General features: G+C 40.4%; 1 protein-coding gene across 1 annotated transcript in view; it reads left to right on the top strand.

The window, feature by feature from the left end:
* Positions 1 to 18,587, top strand: part of AKT1 (v-akt murine thymoma viral oncogene homolog 1) — a 68,342-nt gene that overhangs the window by 34,735 nt on the left and 15,020 nt on the right. Inside the window, exons 3-9 of the mRNA XM_009881360.1 lie at positions 5,600 to 5,711; positions 8,498 to 8,645; positions 10,327 to 10,458; positions 10,624 to 10,689; positions 12,375 to 12,443; positions 13,160 to 13,285; positions 14,469 to 14,597. Coding sequence (XP_009879662.1) covers positions 5,600 to 5,711; positions 8,498 to 8,645; positions 10,327 to 10,458; positions 10,624 to 10,689; positions 12,375 to 12,443; positions 13,160 to 13,285; positions 14,469 to 14,597 — 782 coding nt within the window. The remainder of the gene's footprint in view (positions 1 to 5,599; positions 5,712 to 8,497; positions 8,646 to 10,326; positions 10,459 to 10,623; positions 10,690 to 12,374; positions 12,444 to 13,159; positions 13,286 to 14,468; positions 14,598 to 18,587) is intronic.

Raw genomic sequence — 18,587 nt, 5'->3', positions numbered from 1 at the left:
GTCATAGCGTTTTCATTTTGGTAATGACACGGTACTTTTCTCTTTAGCCTAGTATCTCCTATGGATCAAGAAGGTAAAGAAAAGCAGCAGAAAGCCATTAATTCATAAATTAATTTGGTACTTGGTCTGTAGCCAGAGGCTTTTAACAAAAGCACTTTTTGCAGGACACTTCCATCCTGTTGCTGCTAACTGCATTACTTATGGTAATTATTTACTGCAGCTCAGTGCTAAGGAGTAAAAAAAAAAGGTGTGTCTGTTGCCTTCTCTTTGTCCAAGTTGCCTTTGAAAAGGGTTAATTTAAATCAGTTTTCACAACAGGAGTATGGTGCTTTTTTTGGCAGATTGAGCCCGTCAGTCTTGGCATTTCTAGATAAACAAGTTTGTTACCATGGTATCGGAGCGTTGTCAAAAAAGACATGACACATGCCTATAGAGTAAGGTATAGCCCCCGTAAGAGGGATTGCAGGGAGGGTGGCGGGTAGAAGGATTTTCCTAGCAGTAGTTCTTGCCTGGTCAACCTGTGGCAGGTCGGGAAGGCCCTGATGATTCGGGGGGGGCCCTTCTCGCTAGAAGTCATTGTTGTGGTTTTGGGCTCACAGAAGCAGCTGTTGCCCCACCAAGATTTAATTTCTCGTGTGGGCACTGGCATGCAGCGATGCCAGCACCTGATGTGCAGTTCCCTTCTGGGTACCCTCCACACTTGTATCATTTGGATGTGTTTTGCACCACAAGTTTTCCCTTTGAACCTGCTTGCCTGGTACTTTCATTTGGGTTGATTTATTGAGTTAACGTGAGTGAACTCGAGCTGCCTCTGGAAGAAGGCTCAGGCCAGGACGCAGCCTTGTGCTGCAGAGGCAGCCTGCAGAAGCCTCCTGCCAGTGAAAGGTGGGGGGAATTTAGCTTAAATGTTTTGTAAAAATTCATCCTCTTTTTTCTTTTCTCTTTTTTTTTTTTCTTTTTCCAAGAGACCATGATAGCCCTGACTCTTTTGTTAATTAGTGAACTAGATTTTTTTCTTTTTTAATGAGATGGCAGGCTGTCTCTGTCAGTCTGTTCTTTGGAAGTGGTCCCATGCTTCTGATTAAAATCTTTACCCTCTTCTGCTGTAAAATAACTTAGGCTTTTTTATCCTTGCAAGTAAAAGGGGTTTTTTTTTTTCATGACTAGGGAACTCTTCTTACTTGTAGTGTAAAATTCATATCAAGTGAATTTGTCAACCCATGAGAGGCAGGAAATATTCAATTCAGGAGAAAACAATGAAAAAAGATAACATCTAATGATGATCTGTCTTTTCCCTTAACAGGTATGAAGAAAATATTAGCAATAAATAGAATGTGCTTTCGATCTGCTTGACAGTGTCTTCTTTCTCCTACACTAGCCTTTTCCTTTCAGTCTGTGAGAGTTTTGATCATATGTCTTTGAAAACTTGTTTCTAGGGCCCCCCATGGGTAAAGAGAGGCTCACTTTTTTTTTTTTTTTTTTTTTTTCATTTTTCTCCACCTAATTTTCCATTTGAAATAGCCATATATTTATGTTTGGAATGTAATGATATGTTTAAGGAGTTTATTTTCCCTGGAAGTTACCTATTGATGATTTTTTTAAATTAAACCAAAAAAACAACAAACAATCCAAAAACCCCAAAACCAAAGCAAAACTCCTGAAAGATGGTGCCTGAGCATTTAACTGCGATTTTTGACTCATATTTGTGTTCACGTTCTGTACCACTAGCAAAATAAAAGGAATAAAAAAGCCTGTACCTAAATAGTTCCACTCCAGAGACCCTGCAGATAAATTACCAATAGAGCCTGTGTTGTAAATCTGCAAGATAAGTAGCCTTTATACCGATTGTAATCTGGGATTATCATGTATGTCTGCCTATTAGGTTATAAGCCTTTAAAACCATATAGCTGAGAAGAGCAGTATATTGTGAAAAACCACATGGAGAGAGGGGCTGTTCCTGTTAGAAAGAAGGGATTTTTTTCTCCGACTGTCAAAAAGGAGGGTGGACTGCAGTGGTTTTGTTGCGCAGCTGAAAACATAATTGCTCAACAATATGAGTGCTCCTTTTGGGACAAGACTGTGTGTCTGCAGTCGAGCATTTATCAGAGGGCACAGGATGGCCAGTTAAGTGGACAGATTTTTTTTTTTTTTTTTTGTGTCTGCTGTTACTTGTGGCCACCTTAGACCAGGCCTGTAACTCAGGGCTCCCAGCTCCTCGCTTCTGCCACACTGAGCTGTTTTGGGGCAAATCTACCCAGTGGTGCTAGCAGAAAAGGAGCACTTCAACATAATATTCCTGTTTGCCTTTCCAAAGTTTTATTTATTCATCATTCTTCTTGCCTGACTTAACTTTTTTTTTTTTCCCCCCTCAAACCCTCCCATCCCTTTCCTTAAAGAAACCAAAGCAGGAATATTCTTCCTTGACACTATTGTTTTAAGTGTGATGTCATTATATAGGGAGCAGAGTTTGACACTTTCATCGCAAGTAATCTGTCTTTTAGCTTAAGTGCTGGGGAAGCAAATATTGTGACATTTTAGAAAGTCACTGGGATAATACTAAGTGTCTTTCAAATACAAAATGGTAATTTACATTTGAATGCCTTGGTGTCTATTTCTGTTAGGAACAATTTCTCTGTCCTACTTACTTTAAAAGACCAAATGCCAGGAAAGAATCAAGAGGGTCTTTAGAGCAATTTAAATCATTTTGAACAGGCCGCTGTTTGCAGTACTTACTTTGTTGCAAATGGGGAATACTTATGTTAGCCTGTTTGACAGGAAAGGCTGTCTTTCGAAGTGGGTAGGAGACCCTCGGCCTGTATTTGAAACATGGATGGTTTTATAGCAGAACCCCCAAACATGCCATGAATCAGACCTAATGTTATACGGCATCTCTATCTGTGCTCTGCTGTAGTGGCGCATGTTGTGGTGCGTGATTATAGAAGGCAAGTTGGGTGCTTCTCTAGCTTGCCAATTACAGTAAAGAGCACAGAGTTGGTTTAAAAAGTGGGAAAAAACCTACTCCTTCCTCGTTTCGTTGATAAAAATCCATGCGATTGTCATATATGGGGAGAACTAAGTGGTAGCTTCAAACTTTCCGAAACCTATGTGGTACAGCACTTTGGTAAAGCAATTTAAAAATAAAGCCTTCTGTATTTCTTGATATGTGCTGTTATGATTGAGCAGGGTAATTAGACAGCATATTGTTCACTAAACAAAACACTTCTATGTGACATACTTGAATTATAGTGGTTATTAACTGACAAATCTCTATTATTCATCTTGCTGTATGCCTTAAAGATTGCTGGATCAGCAAGCTTAACAAATATCAATGGACAGTGCTGATTTAGGGGAAAATTGGCGATGTTTAATTGGTCCCCTTCTATGACAGAAAATGCCTTGTATGGTTTATTATGCTGAAATTAAATGGTTAAAGTTTAGAGTTCATGGCTGGTTTAAATATCTGTGCTGCTACTTCAGAATACTTAATCTGAAGCACTCAATGTGAATCTGAAGTCTGTTTTAAAAAAAAAGTAAGCAAAACCTCTCAGTTTATTTCTTCATAATGTTGCACTTCTGGATAAGTATAGGAGAACAGCTCTGGATGAGCACAAGGTTAGAAACAGCCTGATTTTCTTCTTCAAACGTTCAGCCTAATTCAGTATCTGTTAGGACTGCATTGTGCAGGCTCATAGAGGGCAACCCCAGCCTTAATCTAATCACATTAAGCAAACGAAAATGGGAGACAGAACGAATGAACAACAAAAAAAAAAAAGAGCAACTAAGCTAAGGTGCGCGATCCTGGAGCAGCAATGAGATCTTTTGAGCTGAATTTATCAGAACTGGGCTTACTGGGCTGCACCAGCTGGTGCGCTTGTGTTCGGCTTTCAGTGCCATTCTGCCGAAGAGGATGGAGGTGGCTGGAAGGCTGAATACGGCGCTCTGCGAGCACGGCTGCGTCGCTGCGTGGAAGTTCTTTAATCTCGGTGAATGAAGGAGTGCCGTTTATCACACTAAAACCTTTTCATGACTCGTTAATAAACTTTCTCTTATCTAATTGCAGTGCTTTAGTAGGATGCAGCATAACCTCAGTGTGCTATTAAAGAAAAATTAGATTTTCTTGTCATGAAAAATGCAAAGTTACTCATTGAAAAGCTTATAATTCCAGTAGCAAATGAGGCATGAAATATATTGCCAAAAATACAGAGCCCAAAAACACTGGCAGTAAATATTTTATCTTGGTGCTAATTAAGAGCTTGAATTTAGAACTGAGCAGTCTAAATTTTCACAATAATAAAATTAACCTAACGATACCAGTGTAGCCTTAGTAACGTGCACTGTTCTTCTGGCTGGATTCTGTCCTCGACTTGCACATTGCTGATGGTGGAGGACGTTCATAGCTCTAGCAGTAAGCAGAAATTTTTTTCCTGTCTTCATAGTGCCTTTTTATTTACTTGGAAGTTGATTTAGAACCTGAAGACCAAATAATAGCAAGCTTGTGGTTTCATTAACTGCAAGGAAAAGAGTTTAATGTAAGAAAAAAAACCAAAAAACAATTATGTCTTATTTATATTAATTTTTTTTCCCCTCTGCTCGCTTGGTTTCTTAATTTCACTTTTCCTTTAGCAGGAGCTGTTTAATTAGCATTAGATTTGCTATTAATATATATCTGAAAAATGTGGTGTTTTGGTTTCTGTTGTTATTTCATTGATTTTGTTTTTCAGATGCTTTGGTTTAGTACAGCTAGTGTACTCTTAATCAGGTACATTTTTCAGGCCCAAATTTGAAGGACAAGCACTCATAACATGCTATGAAGCTTAAAATAATAGATGTGATTTAAAAAATAAATAAATAAATAAATAAAGATAATGCTCAGCTTGAGAGAGAGAATTTTTATGAAGGAAGAGGTGTTTTTGCCTGTAGCTGTTCCTCTGTAGCCTTTTTAGGTGGTGCTTAAATACTGGCAGTGATGAAAGCTGTTAGTTGCGTGTCCCTACGGCATCTGAATCTGCCGCAGCTGTCCTGAAGGCCTTTTGAACGGGGTCTTCTCTGGGGGTGCCTCTGCAGTTTGATGTTCCCTCTAGTGTTTGAGGAATGGAAATGCTGAGTCTAATCTTCGTCAGGTCGCTGCAAAATGACCAAACATGCTCTCTAGCAACGCCTTGAAAGCCAAGGACAGGGTTTTATGTCGGGAAAGTCAAAGGGAGGAAACATAGGGGTTTGGCTTTAGTTTCAGTGGGTGTAATTGCTGCATTATCAGCTGACTTTGTCCGTGTGCTCTGCTTTGGATGACCTTTGGAGTGTAGGACCCAAGTCTGAATGGCTTCTGTGTCATCACATCACATTTCTACCTACTGCTCTGGGTGGACGAAATGTGGAGCCTTTCTAAGCAGAATTTGATTTTGGTGCCGCTTAGATGACTATCTCCCAAGCTATTTATTGATTTCATCAACACAGTAAATTGTCTCAAGTTTCCTAAAGAAGTACTTGCAGAGATTTCTATGGCTGATTAATCGCAACAGTTTGCTAGATAAGAATAAAGACAAATGATTATTTAAGCCTGCTATATGTACCATGACTCTTTCTTCCTTGATTGTGGTAGAGTGCCAGCTGATGAAGACAGAACGACCTAAACCAAACACATTTATCATTAGATGCCTCCAGTGGACCACAGTAATTGAAAGAACATTTCATGTGGAGACTCCAGAGGAGCGGTATGTTTCATTCATATTTAATACATAAACTACTTGCAAAAGCAGATGCAAGTGTTCAGCATTAATAGCGAGTCCTTTGCTGAAGCCCTTATTTATCAGATGATGTACGTCTAGACTAAAAAGCGACAAATAATTTTTGAGTGCCTCAGTTTGTGCGTGCTCTGGTATAAAAGGTGCCTTAAAAGGGGGTTTCAGAGAGTGGATTTTGAGTAGTATTTGTAAATGAAATGGGTTGGGTATCCAAAATGGACAGGCGCAGGTGTGTACCAGCACACAGGTAGATGTTTCTGGAAACTTAAGGTTCATTTCTCACTGGAAATGTTGTGGTATGTGAAATGAAGGGTTTCTGACCTGGGAGTCGCTGGAAGGGTGAGCGTAAGTGAAACAGAGATTCAGGCAAAGTTGAGTTGTATCAAAATACTGACCTTTTAAAGTCTTTTTAGATGCTTTGTTTTTAAAGGAAAAAAGTTAGTTGTATCATCGCTGATTGCTAATGTTTTATGCAAATTAGATAATAAAGGTGATAGTTATCTGCTGCAGGTGCAGATTTCTGCTTCAGCTGTTAGGAAACAAAGTTAAGAGCATGCATCCTGTGCTCTCATCATTGGAGAATTGATCTCTTGCCTCCTGAGAGAACAGTTTTCCAGCACGGCTATTCTACAACTACAGAGTATTTAAATATTTACTTGATCTTCAGGAACTAAACTTTAAATTATTCCAGTACCATTGCCCTAGGGGAAGGGGTATTTTAAAACCCTTGTTCTCCCTAGATATGACACTGGCACATGGTTATTTTTAAGATCAGCAAATTCTACATAATATTCTTTGCGCTTTTCTTATGCAGCCTTTGCATGCCCAGATTTAAAGAAGGTTCCTGTTTATTGCTTTTGATTCTATTACAATGATCAGAAGAAGGTGAAATCAAATTAAAAGCAAAGAAAAAGAAACTGGTCCTTGTTTCTCTTAGTAGCTTTGTGATCAGTGACCCTAAAGGGAGTGAATAACAGTTTCCACTTGGGGGAAGATTGTATTTCAGTCTTGTTTTGTTCCCTCCTAGCCAATTAAGTCAGCTTTGTGACACTGCAGTCTTGGAGTGTTAGTCACCTCTGTTGTGTACGCTTGAGACATAAAAGCTGAGGGTGAAATTCTGGTCCCCCAGAAATCAAAGATACTCACTTCAGCAGGGCTGAGTTCTCAACCAATCAGTAACAAATCTTAAAAGAGATGTGAAGCTAGATACACCTTTAGCATGCTCTGTGCCTTTAAAACCAACATTTGTTTTTTCAGACAGATGGAGAGATACAGAAGAAAAAGTTTTTTTGTAATCGTTCTGAATATGAAAAATGACTAGTAAATAAAGGAATGTGTTTGGGATGTTGAATGAAATAGTCTATGTGGGGAGAATGTTCTGAATGTTTAGCATTACCTTGCTGCCCCAAACAGAGATGGATAGTGCATGTTAAGACAAAATCCAAAATAAGAAATGCGCAGGGCAGGAAAGACCTTATGTGTAATTGATGCAGGTTTTATTAGAATCTTATGTTGGGTACTTTCTCCCATGGACTTTGCTTCCTCTGGGGAATGATCTGCCTCTTCCATCCATCACAAACTGAAATTCATATGTTCAGATATGTTTTTTTAAATTTTATTTTTAATAATGTCATAGAACCAGTGAAAAATTTGACATTGATTAGGATGGAATGGCTTCACTGCAGATTGGGCATAGAGTTGTTCAGCATTGGCTACTGCTGTTCTTGCTGTAGTAGCAAAGTCTTTTATCTGGAGTGTCCTTGGGAGAAGAGTTTAGCCTGTGCCCAGAAAATATAAACTAAACCCCTATGTCCCGTTCCCTGCAGGTAGAAAAGACAATAAAAACATGGTAAATTCACATAGTCCACTGAAGCTGTCTTCAGCCCCTGTATGCCTTAAAGCCTGCCCCAAAACCCTGTAAGCCCTTACAAGTTATATGCTTTATGTTCAATAAATTTGCAGTGAAATGAAGTGAAGGCCAAAAACTTTCACTTCAGTAGTTTCCAAAGGTGTGAAATTTCCCAAAGGACACTGGAGTGGAAGTGGTCTCCATGGGAGTTGAAGGGGTCAGTAGTGGAGCACCCATTGCTGAAACAGCTCTGGAAACTTCATCGTAACCAAGACCTGTGCCTAAGATAAAATGTCACTGCTTTTGTTGACATTCTGCTAAGATTTCCACCGGAGTTGCTGTACTTCTGTCATTGTCTTTACAACAGAGGAATAACCTAAGTATCCTGGGCTTCAATACCTTCTCCTACAACATTGGTTGCCATTAAAATTCGGGGTATGTGTGCGAAGAGGTGGCATAGTGCCCCCCCCCCAGCCATTGGATATATGTGTTTCAGTGCATCATAGGAATGGAGAAGCTGTGTTTAATTGCTTTGTGCTGCATGGGAGCCTTTTGGTTTTTGGTTTTGGCAAGTCTGGTTTTGTTACATAAAACTCTATCGCCAGGTCATATCTTGAGCTGCTGACTGAATGCCTATTAGGAATTCTGCTGTCTGAAAAACCTTATATTGTATCCAGACTGGGAGGACTTCAGTTGTCTCTTGTTTCCAGTATGATTAATGAGTGTATGTGTTAAAAGTGCTCTTAAAAACGCATTTTTACAGTGCTTGAAAATGCACATAATTCATTGTATGTTGCATTGATTCATCAGAGAGCATTAGTTGCTCTGTATTCCTTGGTGACCCTTGCCATGGCAGACGGTAATGTAAAGTCACAAGTAATAAATGTCTTTGCTTATGTTTTGCCAGGGAAGAATGGACAAAAGCCATCCAAACAGTAGCAGACAGCCTCAAGAAACAGGAGGAAGAGATGATGGATTTTAGATCTGGCTCTCCCAGTGATAATTCAGGTGCTGAAGAAATGGAAGTTTCTATGACAAAGCCAAAACACAAAGTGGTAAGTAAGCATAGCAGGAATAACAATATTTTTAGGTCTCCTCAAATGTAGACAAGAAGTAGCCATCAAGACACATCTATTCCCATAAAAATTACACAGTTGGTTGCAGATGCAACTTCTGGGGGAACCTGGATTTGATTTGCATATGGTCCTGTGGTACAGAGCCTGAAATCATAGTTTCTGCTGGACTGTGTGACTGTGTAAACCCTTTGCAGGCTGGTGCAAAGATATTCCAGTGGATTTGCAGGATTTAGAGTGGATTTAATTGCTCCAGATAAAGGTTTAAGCTAACTCCCAGAGAGCTGCTGTGGTGTCTGTCCGTAGTGTTCTAGAGCTTGGGTTTTTGCATCAGACACAGCATTGTCTGAAGGCAAAGGGCCAGCTCAGCAATGCCCTTCCATGAAAGGAGTTGTGTGCCAGAGGAGATCTTTGTCCTGTGGAGGCTTTTTAGGTATCTGTCTTCAACCTTCCTTCACTTCTTTCTGCTCCCTCATGGTCTCCTGTTGGGGTTTCCATTTTCCAAAGTGTTCCCACCTGGTCTTGAAAGAAAGAATTGATAGAACCTTCTCCCATGCGAATGCTATGTCTGTGGATTGTACCAACACACTTCTTCGTGTCCTTATCTCACCATTGTCATCCTCATTCACTTTCATAAGTTTGTTTCAGTTTTGGGAAAACCAGTGACATTTTTAGAGAAAAGATAGCCATCCACCAGTGTCATCACCGGTGTATATGCCATCCTTGTGTCATGTCAGTGGTTTTAGACTGATGTGGGTGGCTACTAACACATCACTCTGAATTGTAGCTGCCGTTAGCCTTCTGTGTCCTTGACTGAACGGATACCGCTCTTGCTGAGTAGCTCTTTGTAGAAAAGCAAGAACCACCTCATTGGTCAAATATACATGTTCTTCTGAGACAGTGACTGTGTCTCTGGGCACGTTAGTGAGGATAACCAAAATGATTATTGGGATCGTGGCATCAACTGTGTTGAACAATTAGCAGAAAGTCTCCTCAGCTGGCTCTAGGGAAGAATATGAAGGAAGTTTGCTGTTGGGAACGTCTTAAATTTTTTCCCCAACTGAGGCTGCATAGCAGCTGTATAAGTCTACTTATTACCACGTTGGCAATAGTCATTGATACAAGAGTACAGAGACTATCCTCAGCCTGATTCTCAGAACATTTTTCCTAATGGTGAAACAAGTAAGAGCGAATGGCTAATCTGTGAGGCAGCTGTTTTGTGCTGTTCAATGAAGGACAAGAAAGCTGGTTCCCTAGAGAGGCAGGGAACATCAGAAAAAAGGTGTGGTTTTGATCCCTGGAATCAGAGCAACATGTGCCTTTTAGTGAATGTCTGCACTGACAACGGTCAAAATGTCTATGGATTAATAATAATATGTTGAGCAGTATTTGCACAGTTGAGTGTTGAGTCATGTGAAAGCGTGTTCTGTTAATTGAAAGCTTATGGTTTTCCCTAAATAGTTTGATTGATTATCTTTGGGAGTGCACTGGTATTCATTTTTATGGAAGAATCATTTCTGCTTTTGAATCCTAATAAGTAAAAGGATTTAAAAAAAACACATATGCAGTGGCTTCTCACGTGAATGAGAAATTCTAGTCCGAGAATGTTGTACTTGTCATTAGTTCATGTAATTAATTTCTTGTTTATCTGTATTATTAACAGACCATGAATGAGTTTGAATACCTTAAACTACTGGGAAAAGGCACTTTTGGAAAGGTCATTTTAGTTAAAGAAAAAGCAACTGGACGGTATTATGCTATGAAAATTCTGAAGAAGGAAGTTATTGTAGCAAAGGTGAGTAGATGGGAAACTTGGGAATGTGGTTCATCCTTGATACCACCTTTGGGAAAGTCATACCAAGGATTCTCTGAGTACTTGTAAATAATTGCTCCATCAGTGACTGAAATGGACCCCTGATCTGGGAATCGCTTTGCTGATTTCCTTCTGCTTGTGTTTCAGGATGAAGTAGCGCACACGCTGACAGAAAACCGTGTTTTACAGAACTCGCGGCATCCATTCCTAACAGTAAGCATTTCTCCCTCTGCTGAGTGTAACTTGACATCATGACAACCAACACTTTTCTTATTTTTTGTTACTTATATAATACATCTAAGATCTGTGTTTTCAGAGTGGCTGTGTATTTTTGTACCCTTCCATTTTTGGGAAGCACAAATAAAAATGCTTTTTTAAGTCTTCTTGCAGAGCAGGTCCTTGGTACCTCTTGAAGACAGTGTTTCAGGGTGTGGTTTGACTTTATGGCTCACCCATTTAATGGTTTGCTATCTCGGAGAGAAGTATCTGCTTTCCTTGTACTCCAAATTCTTGGTCTCCTCTTTGCAGCAGAGATTGGGGTGTCCCTGATCTTGTGACAAACAAGTTCAGGAAGATATAGTGGCAGAAAAACTTCAATTTTGCCTGCTTTTGTTGGGTTTTTTTTTTTTAGCTTCCAGAAGCAGCTTGCTGTTGAATCAGAGCAGTGGTAATGCCAGCCAAAGGATAGTGGTAGGAGCATGTGGGATGGGACAGGGAAGAGCAGGACCGTGCTTTATCCGCTGCTTTCCTTTGGACTGGCTTAGCTGTAAAACCAAACCACGCTCTCAATTTAGACCTCCAATGCCAGCAGTCTCCCTGGGTTGAGTTCAGATACCTAAGTTTCACCTCAGGATTTTGTTTCTCGTATTTATTATAAGTTGGCTCTGAATTGTTCCCAACCCCTTAAGCCCTCTAAGAGACCCGTGTAGGATCCCAGGTGTTTCCTTTGTCCAGCTACGTAAGGGCTCAGCTGGAATTTAGACCTTTTAAACATGGCCTCTGGAAGTAAATATTGGCTGTATTGAGTATAATCAGTAAATGTTTGTTGACGTGTCTAAAACATGATCCTCCCTTTCTCTGCAAAAACATGACTGGTTTAAAAGTGCCACCCCTGGTAATGAAGACGATGATATCATATGCAGTATTTTCCTTCTAATGCTTTCATAAACCCAAATATCCAAAACAAGGGCTGTCTTGAAGTCGGCTACGAGACTGGGTTACGACCAAAAAACTTACGACTGTGGCAAACAAGTTGATGTTATTCTTGCCACAGCAATACACGTGACAGGACTGTACAAAGGCACCTTGTGATGCTCCATCACACCCTCCGTTCGGTCTGTTTTTGTGAACTGCTCACAAATTGATACTGACAGCATTGCTCAATCCTCTGGCAGGCTGTCAGCAGGGAGCAGTTGCAGGCAGCCTGGCAGAGACAAGGAGGCCGGTGTGTGTAAATATATATGTGTTTCATACATGAGGGCTTGTAGCCAGTGTGGTAAAACCTTGTGCTGTGGCGTTTGGTTGTGGCCTCTTGTCTGTGAGACGAAAATGAGGGGAGCTTGTGGCCTGGGGAGGAAACTTCAGGGCCACAATCGGTACATTCGATATCCCTGTTAAGAGGCAAGGACTTTGTTTCACAGCATTATAGGCATTGCTGTTAGCTTCTGCAAGGGTTTATGTTTTAGTGGTTTATATTAAATATATTTAATGAAATAAGTTGGTGATGGATCATCCTCAGCTGCAACAGGAAAGTGTAAGTGTTATATAAGAGCCAAGGACAAAAAGTCCACTAAAATAGGAAATTTCACGTCTGCCTATGTTTCTGAAAATCTATTAAAAATGCTTTTGTAACTGTCAGTGTGATCTGTCTTCTAAGTTTTGCTTTAAATCTGTTTCAGGCTTTGAAGTATTCCTTTCAGACGCATGATCGCTTGTGTTTTGTTATGGAGTACGCTAATGGAGGGGAGGTAAGGGAAATGTAATAATGTTTAATACTTTAGGATTTTCCTGTACTGCTGCTATTTCTGCTTGACATTATTTAGCTAAGGTCCATGTTTGCAATTCTAATTAATCCAAGTTGTCCCAGTTAAACAGAGGTGTTTGCAGGTTTAACTAATATTAAGAATTAAGACTCTTAATTTTCTTAACTCCATTTTTAGAGAATAGAGGGTTTGGGTGCAGGGTCATATTTTACATGACAGCAACATACTGTAATCTGAGATTTAGTAACTCAAGAAGGCAAGGTTGCTTTCTAGTTGCTCTTCAGACAACTCTTAACACATTTTAATGAACATTGTGAGCACGTGTTACTTTGGAGGGAGAACTGGACATAGCAAACTACTGTTAGACAGTTCAGAAGGAAAAGTTGGAATATCAACTGTAGTTTTAATATATAATTGTAGTTCGTCAAAATGGCTTTTTTATAGTTTTGTGTACATGCAAGAATGTGCAGCACACAAACCGGTTATATCTCATATTCACAGATGCACACTGATAATTGTCTAGTCATTTAATTTATGATGCTTTTTAACACATTTGGTAACACAGCTGGGTGAGGGTGGGAAGGGGTTTTCTCTTAGGTAATACGGCATTCCAAGCATTCCAAGGTAATACGGCCTGTGAAGTGTGAGACATAACTCAGGAACACGTGCAATCTAAAGGTAACAAATTATTGTTCTTGTAGTTGTTTTTCCATCTGTCAAGAGAGCGTGTCTTTTCTGAAGACCGGGCTCGCTTTTATGGAGCTGAGATTGTTTCAGCACTGGATTACTTACATTCAGAGAAGAATGTGGTTTATAGAGATTTGAAGGTACGTAGAAAAATAATTTCATAGGCTTTCTGGCTTTTTTAAGCCTGAACTATAAGAAAACCTTTCCTGACTGAACTTTAACGTAACAGTTACTACAGCTGTTGGACTTGACTTTATGGGATATCTAAACGCTTTTATAGTTTAAGAGTTTGTATAATGCATTTATCAGGACCCTGGCAGCATTTCAGAGAATTTGAAGGTGTACTGAGCTACTTGGGTTGCATTTCCACTTGCCTGCTTATGTTCCAAGAGAAACCTTGCTGGCTCTTCTGCATGGTGAAACATAATCCTGGGCTCTTCATCCCAGGTCTTATCAGATAGATGCGAATTCATACTGTGTGGATGTTGTGCTTCCTTGCAATGTGCTCTGCAGCACTATCTTCATAGTATCTGCTTGCAGTTAGAAAATTGGATAAGTTTCAAGTTGCTTATTTGTTTGGTGAGCAGAGAAGGAGGAAAAAAAAAACAACAGCCAAACAAGAAATCTCAGGGCAAACAAACTTGGGAAGTTGTTGAGGAAAATGCAACGATAGCATTTTTCTTTTTCTGAGAAATGTTTTCAGGAGAGAATGAGGGGATACTAGTATTCCATTTAGGAGCAGTCTACAATGAAGAATGCTATGTGGAAAGTCTGTCCTCAAATCTGAATGGCCTTGTCAAAAATGAGTGTCAAAAGCTAGGTTGTATACCAAGTGCTGAGTAAATGTATTAAGTGGTTCTCATGTAAAGGGTCTCTTTGGAAGTGGTTCCTCGACCTTCCATTTGATTTTTCTTTTGTTTGCTGTCCTTTACTGGTACGGAATACTTCATCCCTGCTTTTGCTCCAAGTGATTTTATGAAGTTGTAGGAGGGGGATTACTTAATATACTTTTAAAAGAACTGCTGTTCTGTTGGTGATAATGTTGTAGAAGCATAAATACAATGCCTACGTTCTGCGTTCTTTCTGTATATACGATCAGTTATGCAAAGACTGCAAATTAGTTACCTAATGTTCCCCAAAGAAATAAGTTAAGTGATATAAATGCATATTTACATCATGCGTGCTTTGGCAGTTACTATGGTTCTGACCCCTGTGAGAACAAGGTTGAAAACTGATCTGCAGAAATTCATGTCTTTCATTGACTTGCTCAGGAGCAGTGTATGTTATACATAATAATGTCTTTCATTTGGATTTTCTTCTCAGTTGGAAAATCTTATGCTTGATAAAGATGGACACATAAAAATAACAGACTTTGGACTTTGTAAAGAAGGCATAAAGGATGGAGCAACAATGAAGACTTTCTGTGGCACTCCAGAGTATCTTGCACCAGAGGTATATTTATGTTAGCTATTGTACTAAATTATATTCTTAAATGCCATCCGTGATAGCAGTAGTGATATAGAATGATGCCTGTGCCATAATGTGTTCATACAGTAACTACTGTTATATAACAACACATACTGAGAATCTTTTATTCATCATGTTCTGGGATTATCTTTAGCATAAAGATGTGTGATAATTTTTGGGCAGGGTAGTATCTTCCTTTCACTGTAGCGAATATTTACATTTTACTGGAACAGTGCTTGTTTCTTGTGTCAGAAATCTAATTAAAAAAAAAACACTTTTAAATTACTTAAATTACTTGATGGATTGGCGATTGTTTTGCAGTTTGTTTGCTGTGTGTTAGCCTATTTGAAAGCTATCAAGAGGACTTTGCTTAAGGAGTGAAAGTATTGTCCAGTTCTTACACTCTTTGATGACAGTATAAGGCGACATGTTTTCAGAAACAGGACAGACCAAGTTTCTTCTGCAGTATTTAGCATCGTGTGCATTAAAAGAGCCAACTGTTTTGTGACTGTAAGAGCATGAGATGTTTCTCAGTGTTAATTTAAACTTTTCAGTTTCAGAGGAAATAAATGCAAGCAGGGGATCTCAGTCCCCAGACTGTATGTTTTGGGGATTTTTTTGTACTTTTATTTTTTAAGTGTAAAATGCGAATGCGTGCTTGCAACTTTTATCCTGGAAATGCTCCTCCTGAGTGTTGTGCAACACAGGTGGTGGTATAGCCCTGAGTTAGTTACAGCAGATCAAAAGCGAAAGTGTGTGATAGAGGATATATGTATACATGGTATTTTGCAGGCAGACGCTACTTTTCTCTGCCCACGCTCTGAGCTGTCTGGAAGCAGACTCGCTGTATTAGTAGGGCACTGAGCCTGAGCTAACGCCGTGTGCCTCGCAGAAGGGCTGGTTGCCTTGCAGTGGGTGCTTTCCCACCCCGACGTTAAGGCTTCCATCCGGTGTGAAGCACAGGCAGAAGCAAGTCTTGGGCTGCCGGCAGATTATATATTGCTGGCACAGCCAGGATGTAGCCTTTCTCTGAGGTGGGAGACTTGGGCATTGCAAACCTTTCTTAGTTGAAGTATGCAGAAGTATGGAAACCAGAGTGGAGGAGGAATATTTCTACTGAGAGCTGATGTCTTTGCTGATCAGCGCTTTTGTGCTCGTGGTGGCAGCGTGCTCTTGTTTTTTAGTTGTTTTGGTTTGGTGTTTTTTTTTAACTCCCAGCTGCTTTCAAGGGCCTCCAGTCTCTTTGTAATAATGAAGAACGTGGGCACCTGTTGAAGTAGCTTGCAGCAAGGAGGTGGAGCCAATCTCATGGTAGCTGCCAGCTCTCCATGGATCACCAGAAGCCTTCAGTGAATCTAAATTGGGGTCCGTGCACCACAATTTGGATTTACTGATGCTGGGAGTAATTAGCAGCATGACGGAGTGTTTATTATTCATAAACATGGCTTTTATTTTAGCTTCCCTTTTAAAATCAGTTACTGAAGTTTCTCATCAAGGATTTTATGAGGAGACTAAAAATATTTATTGCTTTGGTTTTGTTTTTTCCTAACTTGGAATGCGGGGATTCCCTGTGCAGGCGTTATGTTGTTCTTTCTGTTATAGTATTTGCTATTATTTTTCTTTTTAATATTTATGATGAGTTGGCTTCTCCAAAACCCTGAAGGATAAATCCTTTTGATTAACCCAGCTCTCCCCTTTACTTGCAAATCCCATCTGTGAGTTGGAGTGTTAAATTCTGGAGGCTTTTGTCATCTGGTCGATAGCATGCAAAAAATCTGGAAATTATGCGCAAGCGATATTCTGTGCATTTAAGGTCATGCATCCTTAAAAGCAGGGGTCTCGTTCTTCTTGTCTGCATTTGTAACTTGAATCCGGCATAGCGGCGTGTTTGTACAGTTGTTGCATCGTTGTTTTTAGGTTCATACTGGAATCTTGTGCATGGCTGACAGTGACTGAACCATGTCAGCTTTGATGTGTCAGATGCATCAGTGGCTGTGATGTTTACAGCTGTTGCGCCTTCTCTTTCAAATTCCATCTCACAGCAGTCTAGAGCTGCTTGTTAAGAAATGATGATCCTTTGATTTAAGTGAAATGACCTTGTTACTTTACTGTTCCCCAGCTATCCTGTGTGTTGCAATAAATCATGGACGAGTGCAATACCTTTTTTGTTATGGTATATTTTTGATACTAACACCATTGCTCTGTTTTGTGCAGTCACTAAGAGAAGCGTATGCTTGTTGTCATAAAGCACTTTGAAGAAACAAGCATTTTATATTCTGTTTAGAATTAATGGAGGTCGAGGAAAGAGCTGTAGTTAGTAATCTAGATTGTAATACAGAGTATTCATACGCTTACTAAAGTAACATTTGAACTATTTGCTGCATTTTGAAAGCACCTGTAGCATTTATTACATATACAACAAAGGCCTCTGTGGTTTTGTTTTTCTTTCGATCCTCTCCTATTGCATCTCTTGCAGCAGTTTAAAAAATAAAAATAAAAATCAGAGGCCCCATGACTGTTTTATTTTAGGTAACCCAAGTGTAGGGGAGTGCGAACAGGAAGCGCTTATTGAACGGGTGACTCAGAGAGCGGTAACTGCATTGTCACTCAATATCTCCTGTGAGCTGAAGGGCCACGATGCCTCGGGAAGGACGGGGCCGGCTCCCGGAATCCTGTCCGGCCGGCAGCTGTGTCGGCCGTATACATATACGGGGCAGCTGCAGAGCCAGCTGTCGTTTGGTGTGAATCATACGGCAGGGGATGCCGTAAATAGACCAACGTGGGGTAATCTAATACCTGGCAGCCTTTTGATTTTTACTGCAGGCCCTGTCCCTCGCTCAGATAATTAAGGGGAATAATTAGTGAATAAAGAGAAGCAGAGTGCAAACAGTTGTTCATGGAGTGTCTCAGTGCTGCTTTTTTGTGTGCAAAACCTTTATCAAGGGTTGTAAGAGGTTCAGATACTGCTTTTGTAAACTCTTGTCAACTTTGTTTAGCTCTTTCAACCTTTTAATTTTGAGTGTGAAGTGTTCTGAATTGTAGCAATGTAAAGCTCACACAGACACTGTGCAACAAGAAAACACGATGGTGGTGCGGTTATGGTTTGTGCTCTTGGCAAGAGTAAGCAGTTCAGTGCAGACCTGTGAAAAGAGTAAAGATGACAACTAAAACCTGAGGACAGGGTCTGGAACATGAGCCTGTTGGTGTCAGCTACAGACAACTGCGTAGGAGACACAAAGTCTAGAGAAGTCCTCGTACCATCCACTCCACAAGCCACAGAACACTCCCCACTCCCTTCAGCAACCTTCAGTGCGGAAGATCAGAAATGCGCTGTGACGGGGCTTCTCTGGAGCAAGCAGGAGAGATGGAGGGCACTGCTGGGGTCCCAAGTCCTTGCACCCGCCGGGGCTTTGATAGGTAGAAGAGCCCAGGGAAGGGAAAAATGAACAGTGCTGTACTTATCCTGCTGTGAGATGTGGCAGAAGTCCACCCCACTGACAATTCCTGGGTTTGCAGCCCTGTAAGCAGAGGCAGGAGTGTTAGAGCTAGTGAGCCAAGTACCTTTGGAGGGAGCAGGGGAGAGCAGGGGAAATATTTCCAGACAATTTGGCTGCCATTTTACGGCCTTACAGCCGGTCAAATGTTAGGAGTGGCATTCTGGCTCTTAGTGTTTAATGTAGATTAGTCATTTCGTATTTGTGGGTGGTCTTTCAGGATGTGTAAAGCCACCCTTTTGGCAGGGTGCAGGTTGATATGAAGATGATGGGCATGTTTGGCTTGTCACTTGCAAGGTAGCAGGTCAGCAGTCTTTTCTCTTTGCCCCATACTGGCTCCTTGGTGGTTTGGGTCTTTTTCAAAAAAATGAGATCCCATTTGGAGCAGTTTGCGATGAATAAGTGAGAATTTAACAGCTGGCTCTGTAATGTGAGAACAGTTCTCAGCCTCTGGGCTTTCAGAGGTTGTGCTTATCATGGT

The sequence above is a fragment of the Charadrius vociferus genome, unplaced genomic scaffold, assembly GCF_000708025.1.
Source record: "Charadrius vociferus isolate BGI_N301 unplaced genomic scaffold, ASM70802v2 scaffold763, whole genome shotgun sequence".
Lineage (NCBI taxonomy): Eukaryota > Metazoa > Chordata > Aves > Charadriiformes > Charadriidae > Charadrius > Charadrius vociferus.
The sequence above is the reverse complement of the archived record's forward strand: the minus strand, read 5'-3'. Positions and strand labels throughout refer to the sequence as shown.